This window comes from Elephas maximus, chromosome 22 (assembly GCF_024166365.1).
Source record: "Elephas maximus indicus isolate mEleMax1 chromosome 22, mEleMax1 primary haplotype, whole genome shotgun sequence".
Lineage (NCBI taxonomy): Eukaryota > Metazoa > Chordata > Mammalia > Proboscidea > Elephantidae > Elephas > Elephas maximus.
This window is the reverse complement of record NC_064840.1, coordinates 22,510,328-22,528,740: the sequence shown is the minus strand read 5'-3', so window position 1 is coordinate 22,528,740 and position 18,413 is coordinate 22,510,328. Positions and strand designations below refer to the sequence as shown.

The following is an 18,413-nucleotide window of genomic DNA, read 5'->3' as shown; positions in this document are numbered from 1 at the left end:
TTTGCTCTGCTGATGGGAAACTGAGGTCCAGAGCAGGCAGGGTGGCCCCCCCACACACAGCAGGAAAGCCACACCCAAAAAAAGACCGATATGGCGAGGCGGGTGGGCAATGTGGACTCCCACCCACGGGACAGCGGTGGGCCGACTGGGAACTGGCGCGCCCCAGAAATGCTCCCGCCCTTGGTCAGGCCTAGGGACTGGGGCCTCGCCTATGATGGAATTCCTAGGGATTCGGCCTCTTAATCAAGACTTCCCAGCCTTGGGCCCCCCATTCAGCCTGCCCACTCCCCTGCCCCAGCCCCCCATTCAGTCCTCCCCATGCGGCTCCCCTCAGGGCGGCGGTCAGGGCAGGGGCGAAGGGACGGTAAGAGCAGCCGGAGCCAATCTCTAAATTGCGCCGCCCCCACCCTTCGCCACCAATTTTAGGATGAATAGATGTTGATAGCGACAGGTCAGCCGAAGTGCCTTCTTCCTTTTGTCCCGTCACCTCAGTCACGCGCCTTTCATGTTTGTGGCCACTCGGTCTTTCATTCCGCGTCTTCTGTGGCGCTCCCTTGGACTTGCTCCCAGGGGCAAATGCCTCCCTCTGCTTCCCCGGCCCGCTCGCTACGCCTCTGCATCAGGTACCCCATTCAGCCCCCTTCTCCGTCACCATTCAGTCCCTCTCAGCCCTGCAACCCCCAATCAGAAACCCTCGGGCTTCCCATTCAGCCCGCCTGCAGGCCTTATCGCATGGCCTGGACACCGCGGAGACCCACTTCAGTCGCGTGGGGGCGACAGAGCCCGGCCGCAGGATCCCGAGTGTCTGCCTTTCCTGAAGGCTTGGTGTGGTAGCGAAACAAAGGGGCCGACCTCATGTGGGGCGCCGCTTCTTCGGGGGCATTGTCCCTTTCTGCCTCGTCGCCGCCACCCCCTCAGCCCTGGGCACACGAGTCCTGGCGGTGGCCCCGGGCCCAGGTACTGCTCTGCCACAGCGCCCTGGGCGATTTCAGGGCCTCTGCACCTCCCACACATCTGTGCCAGGTGGGCCAGACTCCTCCTCCCTGGGCGTGGGATAGGGGTCTGGTTGCTCTGGCTTGACCCCAAGACCCTGGCCTCTCCTCCAGCTCAGCCTAGCAGGCCCATCTATCTCTGTGGGGAGTGGTGGGCGGGCCCTGGACAGGCTGAGCCGCTGTGGGCCAGCCTCTTGGCCTCTCTGTTTCCTTACCTGGAGTTGAGAACTCTAGTTTCTAGAATGAGATTGCTGCTTTGCTGTCTTTTGAGGCCCTCCTCCCTGTGGCCTTCCATTCCTCCCATGCGGACCAGCACCCTTTCCCCACACCAGGAACCTCTGCAGGGCGAGGCCTAAAGTCTAGAGGCTCCCTGTAGACTCCAGATTCGTCTCCCTGCCACTGACCTGGGTTATCAGGCTGCCAGTTGAGCAGTGAGCCACCACCACGCCACACACAGCAGGACAGCCCCAGGCTCCTGTGATTCTGAACAGCCACTTCCTCTCCCTGAGCCTGGCTTTGCTGGCCTTGAAATGGAAACATAACAGCTGATCTGTCTACCTCACCAGTGCTGTGCCCTCGGGCCCCTGCGTATGTCTGTCCACTCTCACTGGATTGGACATCCGGAGGGCAGGGACCCAGACAGCTCTCACTTTGGGTGGGTGATACTGGGGCTACAGCCTAGCAGGAAGTCCCACCTGGGGCAGCCTAGGGCAAGGCCCTGGGGCAGCTCCTACGGAAAAAAAAAAAAAAAATTTTTTTTTTTTACTGCCCCCAAAATCCAATCCAACTTCCGCTCCTCCTCCTGGTCCTCCTCCTCCTCCTTCTCCTGGTCCTCCTCTTCCTCCTCCTCCTGGGGCTGGCATTCACTCAGGTTCTGGGTCTCATTTCCAACTTAATGGCTCAGAAAAAAAAAAAAAAAAAACTCTGCCCCTCCCACCTCCCTTTGATATTCGAGGACTGAACAATGGGGCTGGTTGCAGATGCAAGATTTGAAGCCTTCTTATTTAGAAGGAAAGAATGTCCTGTGGTTGGCTGCTCTAAAAATACACCATGGCCTGGGCCAGCTGTGCGCACATCTGGAGGGGAAGGGCGGGGCTGTGGGGTGGGGGTGACGGTTAAGCTGGGGTCTGAAGCACTGATGCCAGCATTCCTGGGGAGGGAGAGACCCCTCCCAGCAAGGCCCACAGGAGGGGGAAGTAGGCCCAGAGAAGCTAGGCCGTGGAGTCTAGGTTTGCAAGGTGGGAGCCTGTCCCTTCCTGGACCCACTCTCACTACTTCATGCAAGCCCCCTCCAGCCCCCAGCCTCAGTTTCCTCAGCTGTACAGAGGGGCACACAGGAAGCTGGTTAGTACATGCTGGTCCTTCTACCAACCTCCAACCTAGCCCGGCCGGGTGAGCCATCAGTCAAGGCTCTGACCAGGATTTTTTTTTTCTGGGGTAGTATTTGTCAGCATTTATGAATTTGTTGTTTGCTTTCTCATTCTAAATAAATATTCGCTTTTGCATTTCATTTTGCATTTGCTTTCTTTAAAAAAAACAAGCAGTTTCGGTTGAGTAGACTTGGACTCCTGGCGTCCCCATGTGTGTTGGAGTAGAACAGCTCTCCATGGGGTTTTCAACGGCTGATTTTTCGCAATTAGATTGCCAGGGCTTTCTTCCAAGGAACTTCTGGGTGAACTCTAAACTTTTGGTCAGCAGCTGAGTACTTAACCATTTGCACCACCAAGAGGCTCCTTTCTTTAGTTTTACAAGCTTCAGCCCCAATCTGGAGAAGGGAAGGGTGGGGAGAATGTCTTGAGCAGAGTGTGGAGGCAGGAAGTGTGGTATCACATGGGAGGAAAAGGACACCTGGGCTCTAGTTCCCTCTGGTAGTGAGCTTTCCCCATAGTGCCTGGACAAGCCCCTGGCATGGGGTGCCCAAACCCATGTATGTGTATGAGCCAGCCTGGGCTGCTTAAGAGGGACATCAGTGGGTACTAGCCTGGTGGGAGGTGGAGGGAAACCAGGGCCTTTCCAAGCCTCCTCTTCGGCCCACCTGTGGCTCTGAGTCATTTGTCTGGACAGGGGCCTCCAGGGTATACAGACAGGCGGCTCAGGTGACTTCAAGGCCACAAGGTCTTTTCACTGTGTCTCGCCAGTCCTTGGGTCTCCATGAACTCCCTGCCCCTTGGCCAACCCTGCCAAGCAAATAATCTGCTTCACCCAAACACCGCCCAGCCCTCCTGGACCAGAAGACAGCTGAGGAGGGAGAGGAGGCCCATCCAGACGAGCACCAGATGCTCTGGGTGGTTCTGGGCCAGAGGTGGTTTGACATTCAGGCAGCAGCCACACCAGGAAGTGGAATTAGGGGCAATTGCTGAGGGTCATGACAGCTGGGAAATGTGCTCAGGCCTGTCCCACAGTGGGGGCTGAGCAGGGACCATTTCCTCCTGCCATTATGAATCAGCATGGAGGCCAGTCGTTGACACTCTCTGTGGGCAGGCATGTGGCTGACAGCATCTTCATCCCCTGGTGACTCTCCCTGGTGCTTGGTGCTCGGTGCTCAATGAGATCTTAATGCCCCCCCCCCACCCAACTCCCGCAACGCCTCCAGTCACCACCAGTCAGCTTCGGACCTCTTTAACTGTGCGTCCTCAGGCAGATGACCTAACCTCTCTGTGCTGGTATTTCCCAGCCTGCCTCTCGTAAGATGGCGATGAGGGTGAAGAGAGTCCATGTATTGACCGAGGTGTAGGCTGGCATGGAGCATCTGTCATCCTGGTCACAACTGGTTCCAGCCCTGGGCTCACCCATGAACACTGTTGCTGTTGAATCAATTCATAGCAACCCTATAGGACAAAGAACTGCCCCATAGGGTTTCCAAAGGAGTGGCTGGTGGATTCGAACTGCCACCGGGGCTCCTCACCCGTGAAGAAACCCAAAAAACGAAACATGTTGCCATGGAGTCAACTCCGACTCATGGCGACCCCATGTGCTAGAGAGTAGAACTGCTCCGCACAGCTTTCTTGGATATAATCTTTATGGAAGCAAATCACCAAGCCTTCTCCTGCAGCACTACTGGGTGGATTTGAAATGCCAACCTTTCAGTTAGTTAGTAGCTGAGTGCAAACCATTTGTAGTACCCAAGGGCCTCACCCACGAGCACACTGGTTTTTTTTCTGCAGTCACACTTTGCTCAAGCCATTGTCCCTGCCCAGCATGCCTTCTCTTTCACCCACCTCTGTCCTGGTCAGGAGTACTCTGCCCCTGGGCCTTGCCCCCCCACCATGTGACCTACTTGCCTAGGGCCCCCAAGTCTCCCAGGAGGCACCCAGAACCGTGGCCAGAGGGAGAGAGTTCCTGTGGGTCCCTCCTCCCCTCCCACACCCTCAGGCCTCCGCAGAAGTCCCTGATCACAGGCCAGGAGGACTCGAGCAGGAAACAGGCCTGAGGGAGAGGACTTGCGGAGCCCTGCAGAGTCGGTTCTTCCTTTATTCTCAATTACCAGCATTCACTCATTGGTGGGAGATGCTGGCCTTGACGGGGGAGCCAGCCAGGCCTGTCCCCTGCCCATAAATCATGTGCCCCTGTCCATACATCTCTGCCTCCCACTATAGTGTACAGCAGAACCTTTGATCTGGAGGAGGCTCTAGAGATTAATTCTTTCAACCTGCCTATTTCGCAGACAGAGAGACTAAGGCCCAGAGTGGGCAGGGAGTGGCCAGGCCCCGCTGCCAGCCACAGACTTGCAGCTCCAACCCTGGGGTCCCAGTTTCTGTCTTCACTTGTCTGAATGTTTGCTGAGCCTCTGCCCACGGCTAGCACCACAACCAGCACAGGGAATGGGGAGGGTGGCATGTTGACAAAGGCAGTACTTGTGTGGCCGTGACAAGAGAGCAAAGGGGTAGGAGCTCAGAGGATCCATCCAACTGGCCAGGGAGGGCTTCACTAGGGCAGCCATGGCCCTATAGCACCCCAAACTGGGCCCGTCCAAAACCAACTGATGGTCCTCCTCCCAGACTTGGCCCTCACCCATGTCTCTGCATAGGGGAAGGCTCACTGTCTACCCTGTTAGGCAAGCTAGGCACCTGGGCATCACCTGGCCCTCCTGTCTCACCCACCTGCCAAGCGCTCACTAGTCCTGGCTTCAACCTCCTTGACCCACTGGCTTCCTCTACCCACTTGGACTCCTGCTTCCACTCTTGTCCCCTTCTTTCTCCAAACAGCTGCACTGTAAAAATGGCATGCAGGCAATGTCTGACCTCTTTCTTCACTAGAAGAAAGGAGAATTAAGATCAACAGCCCAACACTGATTCCTGTGAGGCAGAGGTCAGACATGTCTCCTCTGTCTACCATCTTTACCAATTCTGACACCAACCGTCCCTCCCATGGCACTCTCCACTTCTCTGCTGGGTTCGATAATTCATTGCAATGGACACACAGAACTCACAGACAATACTCACGATTATGGGGTTTATTAGGGACATAGCAGTTACAGTTCAGGCTCGGGAACACTCAGGGTACAGTTCTTCCATCAGGACACTGTCTTTTCAGGGGTGTCCACAGGCACACCTCTCTCTGGTTCGAGGCCTCTGCCCTACTCAGGTAAGCTCTTCAATAAGACCCTGCTTTGGAAGGACAACCAGAATGCTCCTTAGAAGCAAGCGTGGCAAGGCTACATCTCACGTACTTTGGACATGTTGTCAGGAGGGATCAGTCCCTGGAGAAGGACATCATGCTTGGTAAAGTAGAGGGTCAGCGATAAAGAGGAAGACACTCAATGAGATGGACTGACACAGTGACTGCAACCATGGGCTTAAGCCTAACGATGATTGTAATGATGGCGCAGGACCGGGCAGTGTATCTTCCTGTTGTACATTGAGTTGCTATGTACAACTCGATGGCATCTAAGAACAACAAGAAGTCCCCACAGGCATGTCAGGTGCTCAACTTTCTTGCTCCGTGGTCTGGTAAGCCCACTCCATGGTCTCCTGCTGGTCTCTCCTGGGGCAGATCAGGGAGGGCTTCGTGGAACGGGGGCATTCCCACCACCCTCCCTTCCTCCCTTCTTTAAACAAAACATTTAGGTTGGAAGAGGATAGTATGAATAAATGAATGAATGAATCAGAGAGCTGGGCAGTTCCCAGCAAGAGAAGCTGAGGCCTACAGAAGAGGTGGTGGTGGTCAGGCAAGCTGGAGAGGAGAGAAAGGACTGGAAAGTTGTGTAGAGGCATCCAATGCACTTGGGGATGAGAGGCTAAGGAGGAGGGAGGGGCAGGGATGACCCAGATTTCTGGATTGTAACCGGGGACCCGTGGAGTCTCTCCTAGTGCAGGAGGCCTGTGGGAGGAGGGCAGGTTTGGTGGGCTCGAAGGGGTTGTCCTACCAGAGGCATTGGAAGAATGTGGACAGGGTACCTGGGCATCTTGGGGCTCTGGCTCGGTGCAAAGCAAGCCCACTGGGGGAGGTCTTCATCTCCTTAGTCCACAGCCTCCCACATGGGAGACAGAATGTCTCACCATCCTGCTTCTTCGGACAGATGGCAGAATGCCCTGCCTGTCCCTAGGCCCAGGGAACCTGTGATGTGTGGGGCTCCTCTCCAGAAATAGCTGTCAGGAGGGTCCCAGGAGAGGTGAACCCAGTGTCTCCCCAGTGGCCTACCTGGGCCCTGCTCCCCACCGGGCCTCGGATTCCCCATCTGGGATCCCCGCCCCCCAACGGGCATCTCTGCAGTAGGACCCAGCCACAGCCCCCTCCTCTGCCCAGCTCCAGCCTCCTAGGAATGTGCCTATCAGTTTCTAGAGCCCTCATCCCAGGCGCCTGCCTTATCAAGCCCCATCAAAGGGGAGCTGAGGCCTGTTCAAAATGGAAGCCCCCCCCCCCATTAGCCCCAGCCTGACCCCAGTGGAGGGCGGGCCAGTGCCTGCCAAGTGTCTGGAGGCAGGAATACCTCCCCTTCCCTGGCAATAGGAAACCTGATCCTTGCTTCCACTGGCTTCTGCTCACCTTGCAAGTGCCCGCTCTGGCGTCCAGACCTACCCCCATGCCTGCTGCTATCCACTCTAGGTGTGGTTGTATTCCCACAGTCTTCCCAACCTGAATCTCCCTGAGACCCTGGAGCTCCCTCCTGCTTCAGCCCCTGGACCCAGGGCTCTTGGCTGCCTCACCTCACTGGGTCTGTCTTCTCTCCCTGATGTGACCCTAATATTCCCCAACATGTTTTCTCCTTTTCAAAATGGGCAACTGAGAGCTTGACATAACTAACGCCATAAAAAATGAACCCATAACTTCTCCTTCCTCTGACTGCCTCCTCCTTCACACACCTTTGTTAATGACTTTGTTTGGATTTAATGCTAATGACTCTGTTCTTTGCTTTGACCTGTTGCAAATAATTTTGTTTTGCTTTGTCCAGCTACCTGTCACTTACACCCCCACCCCCTCACCATGGAGATTACAGCCCAGGTGTCTGACATGTATATCTTTAGCCTGATAAGGAGATGTCCAGTCATGTATCTCTTTAGTCTGATAGAGTCTCCTGTCACTATCTTGAAATGAATAACTCCTCCGGCCATGCCATCTGTGGGCTACAAAGACACTTCTAACCCTTGTAAAAATTCTATATAAGCTCTGATGTAAAATTGCTTCTTGGGACTTCATAGAGACAGTCGGGGTTACTGTCGGATTACCGGTGGGAAACATATCCTAAATAAACTTTCTCACCCTTTCCGACTTAGAGTACATTTCGGTGGCTTGACTGCTCCAGGGCACAGACCCTAATGGGGCAACACTGACCCAGGCTAGGCCCCTTCTCTTCACCCCTAGGGCCTCTCATGCAAATGCCCACAACACTACAAATGCCTACATTTGGACCACCTGCCCCAACCTTCCCCAATGACACACTCAGATTTCTTCAGGGGCTATCACACAGATGTCTCAGTCTCAGCAAAGCCAGAACTGGGCTCTTCATCTCGAAGTGTTCTAGAGGCCACCATTGGCCATCACTCTGTGGCTCAGGTCACTGGGTCAACCTTGACTTCTCTCCCACACCTCTGTCCAGTGCATGGGCAAAAGCCACACCTCGCCCCTTATTGCCCTTCTAGCTGTTTCCAGTCTGAGCCCACTGCCCCTTGCAGCCTCCCCTGCTCACTGATTGTCCTCTGGCTGGTTTGCAGTCTTTGGCCCATGCCCACACGGCAACCAATCAAATGTCACCTCCTCAAATGAAAGGATTAACAAAATGTGGTACACACACAATGGAATACTACACAGCCATAAAGAGAAATGAAGTATTGATGCAGGCCACGACATGGATGAAGCTGAAAAACATTATGCTGAGTGAAATAAATCAGTCCCAAAAGGACAGATACTGTATGATCTCACTTATATGAAATAAGCAGATATATAGAAACTAAAGATTAGTGGTTACCAGAGGTGGAAAGGAGAGGGATGGAGACGGTGCTTAGGAGGTACTGAGTTTATGTTAATAGTAGTAGAATGGTTTGGAAAAGGAGAGCAAAAATGGTTGCATAACATGAAGAATGTAATTAATTTATTGTACGTGTAGAAATTGTTGAGATGTCTTATGTTTTGTTATGTATATTTTCACAATAAAAAAGATGGTCTTAAACTGGGATAAAATTTGCATTTCTAAAAATAATAATAATAACCTCCTCACAGAGGCGCCCACCACGCGGCCCTCTTTCGCTCACCTGGCACTGTGTTCGCCAGCGCACCCTCCTGACCGTAAGGGACAGCGTCTGTGGGTGCCACCATCTGCCCGGCATCTGGAACACCGCCCGCACACAGTGGACTCTCAATGCACGTTTACTGAGTTCGTGAACGAATGAATGGGGCGCTACCCAGCCGGGCCCCCTCCTCCCGCGGCCTCGACATGCTGGAGCGGGCATGTGGGCACGCTCTTGAACGCCTCCTGGCCTGAGGGTCACTGAGCTGAGGGTCACGCGAGATCGCCCCGGGTCGTAGAAGGGAGCATTACCTGCGGGGTAGGGGACTAGGAGGTGCTGGTGCAGCCCCGCCCTACCCGACTTCGCCTCCCTGTTGCCCCGCCCCTCCCAGCCAGCATGGACCCCGCCTCTATCTTTTCTGTACTAACAGCGCAGATCTTAGCTCCGCCCCCTAGGCAGCCCCGTGGGTCCTGGTTATTGGCCCTGCCCTGGGAAGCCGCTAAGTGACCAGCTCGTCATTGGCCACGGGTTCTCCCGCGCTGCCGGCACAACAACCGCCACGTGCTCAACTGCGGAGCCTGCTAATTGGCCAGCAGTGTAAAATCCGTCCACACCCCCTGCCCCACCCCGGCGACTCGCTCCCTCCTTCCATTGGCTACCAGGCCTAGGGCCCCGCCTTCTAGCTGCGCATCCGACATGGATAGGCTGAAAGCCGGATTGAGGCGGAGCTCGGAGGAGAGTTAAAGAGTGGGCTGCAGCTCCGCTCACGCGTGCCTGAGAAGGAGCCATGGCGTGGCAGGGTCTGGCGGCCGAGTTCCTGCAGGTGCCGGCGGTGACGCGAGCCTACACGGCGGCCTGCGTGCTCACCACCGCCGCCGTGGTGAGCCAGCTGGGGTGGGAGGGCGGCGGGGTGATCGTCGCCATGGTTACGGCCCGGGCGGCCAGAGGAGGGCCGCCATGCTTACGGCTCAGGCGAGCGGGTTGAGGGTCGCCTTCCTTGATTACCGCCCAGGCAGGCGGGGCGACCGTGGCCTTGGCGACGACCCCGGCTGGCGTAGGTCGGGGCCGTCGCTGACACGTCCTGGTTCTGCAGCAGCTGGATTTCCTCAGCCCCTTCCAGCTCTACTTCAACCCGCACCTCGTGTTCAGGAAGTTCCAGGTGAGGCCCCGCCCCGCCCCGCCCCGCCCCTGCTCCTGCCCGCCCCTGCTCCTGCCCGCCCCTGCTCCTGCCCGCCCCTGCTCCTGCCCGCCCCTGCTCCTGCCCGCCCCGCCCACCCCTGCCCGCCCCGCCCCCGCACGCCCCGCCCCGCACGCCCCGCCCCCGCACGCCCGCCCCCGCCCCCGCGGACGCCCACGTCCATCCGATCTGTGGCTCTTGACCGCCCCCCCCGCAGGTCTGGCGGCTAGTCACCAGTTTCTTTTTCTTCGGGCACCTGGGATTCAACTTCTTCTTCAACATGCTCTTCGTGTATCCTAAGTGCGGACCGGGCAGGGCAGGGCGGGGCGCGTGGGCACGGGGAAACTGAGGCCCGCCCGCTGCGCTTCCTATACCGAGGCCCAGGTTCCGTTACTGCCGCTTGCTGGAGGAGGGCTCGTTCCGCGGCCGCACGGCCGACTTTGTCTTCATGCTTCTCTTCGGGGGCGTCCTCATGACCGTATCCTTCCGGGCTCCCCGGTTCTGGTGTGCTTTAGCCCTTGAGCCCGACCCGAGCGCCCCGCCGGGCGCCAGGGAAGGGAAAGTCCTACCCCCAAACTAGGATGCGTGGAGTGGCCACCATGTGTCCTGCTTAGCTCCCCCGAGCCATGGCTGTGCGCAGAATACCACAGGGCGATACGCGGGAGAGTGAGCCGGGGCTCAGGGTCTGGGCTCTGAATGCCAGTCGGCCAGGACCAGGAGGGACTCGGGTGGGGGTGGAGGCCGAGATGAGTGGAGAGCTGGGCAGGGCAGATGGCATGGGATCTGCTGGCCACGAAGTGTGGCCTTGATTCTGATGAGGGAATAGCTCATAGGGCTGGTGAGGGGAGGGAGGCCAGGGGGAGGTTTTATCTGGGAAGTCAGAGGGGTGAGCCTTGTTCACTGGATGAGGGCAAGGGACATGTGAGGGACCAGGCTGAGGCTTCTGCCTTGGGGTTCTGCTTAGGCTTCCCATCCCTACACCCCTAGGAAGATGGAAGGCCCCCCACCCAGGGGCCCTGGGCAGGGCTGAGGCCCAGGAGTGGCCTCCAAGGCCCCTTGACTCTGGTGCAGCTGCTGGGGTTCCTGGGCAGCCTGTTCTTCCTGGGCCAGGCCCTCATGGCCATGCTAGTGTATGTGTGGAGCCGTCGCAACCCGCGCGTCAGGGTCAACTTCTTCGGGCTCCTTACTTTCCAGGCACCCTTCCTGCCTTGGGCACTCATGGGCTTCTCGATGCTGCTGGGCAACTCAGTCCTCGTGGACCTGATGGGTGAGCTATTCCCCTACCCCACGGGGTGGCCGAGACTTCACACTGCCTAGGACCTGAGGACCCAAGGTGCCCCCCAGAATCTGTCTTCCTAGCTCCTGTTTTTGCAGCCCCTGGAACAAGCCACCCCTCAGCTTCATCTTCTAGCTGGCCTGCTGACCTGTCCATGGGGGGAGGGAGGTTAGTGGTCCAGGGTGCTTACTTCATAGCCCCAGCTCTGTGGACAGTCCTGTGTGTGCTTGCAGCTCCTCAGGCCCTCCCCTCCCTAGGTCCTTCATGGACAGCCCTGTCCCAGCCTGGGTTGGCTCAGTCTGTGTTCCCGGGCCTGCCCAGAAGGTGGGCTTCCATGTGAAGCTGCTCTGACCCTGCACCTGCAGGCTTGGAGTCCTGCAGGGTGATCTCAGCAGTCCTGGCTTCTTCCCCCAGGGGCTGCCGTGGGCCACATCTACTACTACTTGGAAGATGTGTTCCCCAACCAGCCTGGAGGCAAGAGGGTGCTGCTGACTCCCAGATTCCTGTGAGTGCTGGATACACTGCCCTTCCTACCTGCCTCAACCTTCTTACCCCTTGGGGATGAGTACAGGCCTAAGCTCAGCATGAGCCCCCCACAGGAAGCTGCTACTGGATGCCCCAGAGGAGGATCCCAACTACTTGCCCCTACCAGAGGAGCAGCCGGGACCCCAGCCGCCACCCCCAGAGCAATGATCTCATGCCAGCCTGGGGCCATCCCTGGCAAGCCTCCACCCTACCTGCACACCCAGCTCAGACTCATCCTGGAGATGCTAGTGCCTGGGATTGACCTGAATAAACAGTGACCTGCAGCCTCTCGGCCACGCATTGGCTTCCTCTGTCCTGTTTGTGGGGCACGTCCCGGGCCAGGCCCAAGGTACAGCTCTACTCATACTAAACCTGGCTGCCCTCTGAGCCCAGCCACAGGCAGTGGGGTGGAAGGCCCCAAAGGCTGGGGCTGCCTGCAGTGGTCCAGCTGAGCTCAGGGCCTCAATGGGGCCTTGGGCAGGTTCCCTGCTGGCCACTGAGCTTGCCAGACTACGGCAGCCAGGGCTCAGGGCAGTGTATGGGTGTCCCCTGCCTGTGGCACTTCACCCGGCATTCCCACCTCTCACCAGCAACCCCAACCGTGTCGAGGGGCGTTCTCCCCATTACCCAGCTGGTGCCACTGAGGCTGAGTGGCTAAGGGACTTGGCTGAGGCCTCATGGGGTCCTTCACTCTCCCTGTGGCACCTAAGCCTGGAGAAGCTTCCACCTTAGCAGAGCCTTGTGATAAGTGAGGCAGACTCTGGGCAGCAAAGGTCTACTGCTGCCACTTTTAGCTAAGGACCTTGTGTGGGCCCTTGCCTGCTCTCTACAGCTCAGGTTTCTCATCTGTGAAGTGGGCACCCAGTGTGTCGGCCAGCTTTCCTGTTGCCCTTGAGCAGTTGGCCTGACAGTTTATTCCTGGGTGACCAGCAGCACCGGAGTGGCACCTGCCCCGTATTATCTCGTAAGACTGGGGTACATGTGCAGTTCACCACGTAGGGCTCAACTAGGCAAGGAGACCCACGTAGGTGGCTTGTCCTCATGTGCCTACCTCCATCCTGTAGGGTGGGCCACTTCATGTTTCAGACAAGGGTGTGGGGGCCATGGGAGAGAGAGTGAGGGAGGGGGGCCCAGGGCCTTCCCACCGTCTCTCCATACTGCACGCACCCCAGGGGCCAGTGTCCTGCCAGTGTCACTCCTCACAGCCAGCCCGGGGCAGAGGAGCAGCAGCTGGCCTGGACCACAGTGCCAGGCAGGGTGGAGGGCTCTGTCAACCTCTTACATGTGCTGTGGTAAGGCTGGCATCACCCTGCTGGGGTGGAACCCTGGCACAGCCCAATGGGACCCCACCTGTGCCCTGTTCTTAGCCTGGGGGGCTGACCACTAGGGTCCAGCACGCAGGGCTGCTTGCTACTTCATTCAGTCAAGCAGAGCCACTTTGTGGGGAAGGGGCATGAGGGCACCGCCTACCTGAGGTGCTTCCTGCCCTCTGGGTTCCCCCACTTCCTGCATGGACCAGCCCCACTGCCCATCTCCTGCCTCTGCAGGCCGCTGGGCTCAGCTGTCCAGTGACCTCAAGGGCTCTGGGGCTTGGGTGGCCGTAGAGGGAAGTCTCCTGTCAGCCAGGCCCCAAATCCCCCAGCCAGGCCCAGTGGCAGGCCGCGGCACTTCCCATTCTTATTTTTATGTCACCAGTTGGAGAAAGCAAATATGACCCGTTACCTTTTATTTAAAAAGTTTTGCTAGCCCTGCCTGGGCTTCCTATAGAAAAACTAAACACAACTCAAAATGAGGCCTCTTCCTGACCCCAGAGGCCAGAGTGGGTGGCGGAGTAAGGCTCAGCAATGGAATGTGTGCCAAGGGCAGCTGGAAAGCCCCCACCTGTGCCACCTGGCACGACACAGCTGTCTCTGCGTCTCCTTGCTAGAAGGTGCTGGAGGAGAGGTGGTATGATCTTCTGAGCTGTTCCAGTGGGTGCCCATGGTGAGGTGGTTACCAGGCTGGGGCAGTATTGGCGAGACGCCGCATCCGCCTGGGGGGAGAGGGCAGTGAGGCAGGGCAGCTACCAGCCGGGTGGCCTACCCCAGGCCTGTAGGGCAGCTGAGTGCAGGCAACAGGGACTGGAGTCCACCAGCAGGTCACCTGGGCTCCCCCTCTGCCTTGATCGTCTGCTGCCTGGCCCAGAAGTAGCTTGCTCTCCTGCCCTCAGCCCTGTAAGCTCTCCAGGGCCTGAGGCCCAGCTCTGGGCTGTGGTCAGCACCAACCTGAGGGCCTTGTCACCCAGGGGCCTGCCTCTGGCACCCGGGTCCCCTCCCTGAAACCACAGGCCCTGGGAGGAGGAAGATGGCCCTGCCCCCCCGCCTGTGGATAGAGCATCTGTAGGGGCTGGAGGGTACCTTGTGTTCCTGTCCTGGTCGCGGATCTTCTTCTCCATCTCGGCGTCCGTCAAGGTCTCCAGCAGTGGGCACCACTGGTCAGCATCGCCGGTATTACGGATGGCGATCTCCACCGTAGGCAGGGGGTTCTCACTGTAGGAAAAGGGGTGGGGAGAGCAGTGACCAGTTCACCGAACAGCACTGGTGGGGCCCCAAACCACAGTGCCCGCCCTACAGATGGAACACTGCCCATCAGCGTTCCATGGCCGGGAAGAAGGCTTGGCTGGGCTCCATCTCCTGGCTCTAACACTGCCACCCCGGCAGCCCACAGGCCTCTCTGCAGAACACACTCCCAACAGGCCCTTGTGTCAGCCACCCGGCATCTCTCAGCCAAGTTGCGAGGGGACACTCACTGGGGGGGTTCCACTGAGATGGCAGGTTGGCTGGGCCACTATGGTGCTTGGTGGATCACAGCCAAGAAGCAGTGCCCACCTAGACAGGGAAGGAGAGCTGACCACCTTGCTCAGAGTCCAGGGCCAGGACCCATCAGGGCTCACAGGCCAGAGGAACAGGAAAGAGAATGGTGGAGTCCCCTGGCCCTCTGAGGTACTGATGCCCTCCAGGCACAGAGGGGAGCTGGACTACCCACTCCTGAGTGTTCTGTATTGTGGCCCCTCAGCCCACTTCACAGGGCCAAGCTAAGTCCCAGAAAGGTCTGGTTACTTGCTTGGTCAGACAGCTGGTGAGCAGAGCTGGGCTGGAAACTTCGTTCCTGATCCCACCCTGCCCTGTGGTCCCTCAGAGACCCAGTGGTTCACACCTGAAGGATACCTGAGCATGCCCCTGCTAGTGGACTGTGCTCCCAGGATGGTCTAGATGCCCAGTGTCGGGGCGGAAGGACAAAGCAGGCCTGGGAGCACTAGGGTGGGGAGGAGGGTGTTAGGTGGTTGTCTTCCAGATGCATGGGGGGTTCCAGGAGGACCCAGGGGCCCACTGTCAGCCCCACCTCAAGGGTAAAGAGGAGCTCTAGGGCTTGGCGCCTTCCCGGTCAGATCTTGCCTAGCCCCTGGCCTGGCAGCAAGCCTCAACATGACCCTAACCATGATCCTCCCATGATTCCCCCGACACGCCCATGAGGCTCTTTCCTCTTGTCTCCTGAGGCCCAGTCCTGGAGAACTGCCCCACACTATCGCTGTGCTCAGCCGATGTCTGCCCACTCTGTAGGAAGGGGGAGCTCTAGGGGAAGGAGGGTAGACAGCCTCTAGTCAGGCAATCTGGTGGTTCTAGCTTGTCATCTGTGAAATGGGAATGATATCTGCTGCTGTGAGGACTGCTGGAAGGCTACTCTAAGTAACCAACATCCACCCACTGAGACTATTTCTGAGGTGCCTGGAACTTTCTCACACAGCCCCTGCAGCTGGTTCCCCTAGGTATGCCCGCTGTACTGGGCCCTCTGCTCTTGGGCCAGCCTTGGCTGACCTTGTGTCCCCCCTGTGGAAGTGGCCTCGCCTCCTGCTCCTGAAGCTCAGCCTGTTGAGTCCATGCCCACGAGGCCCATATACTGAGCCCATGCTGGTGATTGAGAGATGTGTGGCTGGGCCCCACCACTCACCCACCCTGGACACCAGGGCAGGTCCTTCCTCAGCATCTCCTGACAGTGACTCTCCAGCCAGTGCCTGGGGTTTGGAAATCCAGGAACCACCCAGCCCCAGACCATCATCAATCACCCAGGCGCCGGCTGCCTTCCAGGAGGGAGACATGAAAGGAGCCACAGTTACACTGAGGGGCAAAACATGTTTTCGTCCTGTGTAAACAAGAGCTCACGAGTGGTGCCTGAGGCCCCTTGTTTACCTCCTCAACTCTGGAAAGATCCCAATCCAGTGCGCTGCTTGTAAAGGAAGAACCGCTTGACCTGACCGCGTTGAGTGGGCCTGGAGCCAACATGGAGACTGACTTGGGCTGCGGGGAAGCAGCAAACGCAGCCAGGGCTCCAGAGCTCCAGAGGCCCTGGGGGCTGTGGGAGCTGCCCTTCGTCCCCACCTTGGAGGGGATTCTGATCTGTGGGCCGTTGCAACAGCCCCCCAGTGTCCAGGTGGGGACATACGCCTGGACCAGGAAGGGACTGAGGCCTGTGGGGTACCGTGAGGTTCATGTTCAATGGGATCTTGCTTCCATGACACCACTGGATGCAGCAGGCACTGGATGCAGGCCAGCTAACACAAATGAGAATAGAGTGGAGGGGAAATGGCCTGCCTGCAGCCACACAACTGGGAGGAGAGGAGAGGAAAACTAGACGACCCCTCCAACAAGAGTGCCAAGTCCATTCAATGGAGGAAGAACTATTTTCTCAACAAATGGTGCCCAAACAACTAGATCTCCACATGGACGAGAATGAAGTCGCACCCCACCTCATACCATATACAAAAATTAACTCGAACAGATCAAACGCCTAAATGTAAGAGCTAAAATGATAAAACTCTTAGAGGAAAACATAGGTGTAAATTTTCGTGCCTTGGATTTGACAATGATTTCCTACATATATCACTAAAAGCACAAGAAACAAACAAAAAAAATAGAATTGGACTTTATCAATATTTAAAAACTTTTGTGCTTCAAAACGCATCACCAAGAAAGTGAAAGACGATCCACAGGATGGGGGAAAATTTCGGGAAATCATGTAACTTGTAAGTGTCTAGTATCCAGAATATAAGGAGCCCTGGTAGAGCACTAAGTGCTTGGCTGCTAACCGAAAGGTCGGTGGTTCAAACCACCAGCTGCTCCTTGGAAGAAAAGACCTGGCAATCTGCTCCCATAAAGATTATAGCCTGGGAAACCTCTGGGGCAGTTCTACTCTGTCACATAGGGTCACTTTGAGTTGGAATCAACTTGACACACAACAATCCAGAATATATAAAGAACTCCGAAAACTCAACAAAGAGACACAACCCAATTAAAAAATGGGCAAAACCTGAATAGACATCTCTCCAGAGAAAATATACAAATGGCCAATAAACAAGTGAAAACATCCCCATGTTGTCATTAGTCATTTGGGAAATGCAAAAAAAAAAAAAAAAAGGATAATACTTCCTATACAGTAAAAAAATGGCTAGAATCAAAAAATACACAATAGCAAGTGTTGACAAGGATATGGAAAAACCGGAGCCCTTGTACCTGCTGGTGGGAATGTGAAATGGTGCACTCACTTTGGAAAACAGGAAGTTCCTCAAAAGGATAAAAATAGACCAAAACATACCATATGACCCAGAAATTCCACTCCAAGATAAATGAAAACATACATTCCCAGAAAAACCTGTACACTAATGTTTACAGCACCACTATTCACAAAAGCCAAAAGGTGGAAACCACCCCAAATGTCCATCAACTGAGAATGGATACACTGTGGTCCATCCCTAAAATGCATACTACTCAGCCATAAAAAGGAATGAAGTTCTGATACATCCTGCAACATGTGTGAACCTTGAAAACATGCTAAGTGAATGCAACCAGACACAAAAGACCACATACTGCATAGTTCCATTCATAGGAAACGTCCAGAACAGGCAAATCCATAGAGATAGAACGAGATCAGTGGTTGCTGGCTGGAGGACGTGGGGGACGGAGTGACTGCTGACGGACACAGGTTCTGTTTTGGGTGATGACCATGTGCTAAAACTAGAGCGTGGTGATGGCTGTACAATCTATGAATATACTAAAAACCACTGAACTGTACACTTCAAACGGCTGCATGTAGGGCGTACTAACTACAGCTTTTCCTAAGCTGTTATAAAACCCACTCACTGTGATGTCAGGCAGGGCTAGTGCACAGAATGTCAGGACTAACGTCTGCGGCCCACACTTGTCCTGTGCAAATGTGACCCTGGTGTCCCCATCCCTGAGACTGTACTAGTGCCACTGTCTCTGGCCCTCGTTCAGGCCCAGATGCCCAGAATGGGAGAAGATTTTGGGAACTCACGTAACTTGTGTCTAGTATCCAGAATATAAGGTGCCTCCCCGTCCCCGTAGCACTGACCCTTTACCCCTGCCAGCACCCCCACAGCACATGCTCCTGGCAGGGCTGCTGGTGTGAGGAGCCCCGAGGGCAAACATTCACTGCCTGATTCACAGTCAGCACCCAGAGATGGGCCACCTGCCTGTCTCTCCGAACACCTGCCCCATTCCTCCAGCCAGCACCCACTCCTCCCTGCTCCTGCCTGGCAGAACCAGCTACCATTTTCATGGCCTCTCATGCTGTCCACTGTCACTACATGTTGGTAGCTGCCCCACATGTCTGTCTCTTTTGGGTGCACAGCTCAAGAGGGGCCAGCAGACTTTACCGGATAAAATTCTACACAGGAGGAGCAAACAGCAGACTCACAGTTCTGGGAACCTCCGACACGCCTTTGT

At 56.4% G+C, this 18,413-nt stretch overlaps 2 protein-coding genes across 4 annotated transcripts in view; one reads left to right on the top strand and one right to left on the bottom strand.

The window, feature by feature from the left end:
* Positions 1–9,406: 9,406 nt before the first annotated feature.
* On the top strand, positions 9,407–11,959 carry DERL3 (derlin 3). Of its 2 annotated transcripts, none has more exons than XM_049866848.1 (7): positions 9,407–9,536; positions 9,753–9,815; positions 10,051–10,124; positions 10,218–10,311; positions 10,905–11,100; positions 11,524–11,614; positions 11,709–11,959. In XM_049866848.1, the coding sequence occupies exons 1-7, from the start codon at positions 9,444–9,446 to the stop codon at positions 11,800–11,802; spliced, it is 705 nt and encodes a 234-aa protein (XP_049722805.1). In that variant the 5' UTR covers positions 9,407–9,443; the 3' UTR covers positions 11,803–11,959. The 2 variants fall into 2 exon arrangements, with proteins under 2 accessions (XP_049722805.1, XP_049722804.1); XM_049866847.1 differs by having other exon boundaries at positions 9,750–9,815.
* A 1,367-nt stretch (positions 11,960–13,326) lies between these two features.
* Positions 13,327–18,413, bottom strand: part of SMARCB1 (SWI/SNF related, matrix associated, actin dependent regulator of chromatin, subfamily b, member 1) — a 41,690-nt gene continuing 36,603 nt past the window's right edge. For both annotated transcript variants that reach the window (XM_049866845.1, XM_049866846.1), the window contains exons 8-9: positions 14,031–14,162; positions 13,327–13,666 (exon numbers count right to left, since the gene is read on the bottom strand). In XM_049866845.1, coding sequence (XP_049722802.1) covers positions 13,627–13,666; positions 14,031–14,162 — 172 coding nt within the window. In that variant the 3' untranslated portion in view covers positions 13,327–13,626. The remainder of the gene's footprint in view (positions 13,667–14,030; positions 14,163–18,413) is intronic.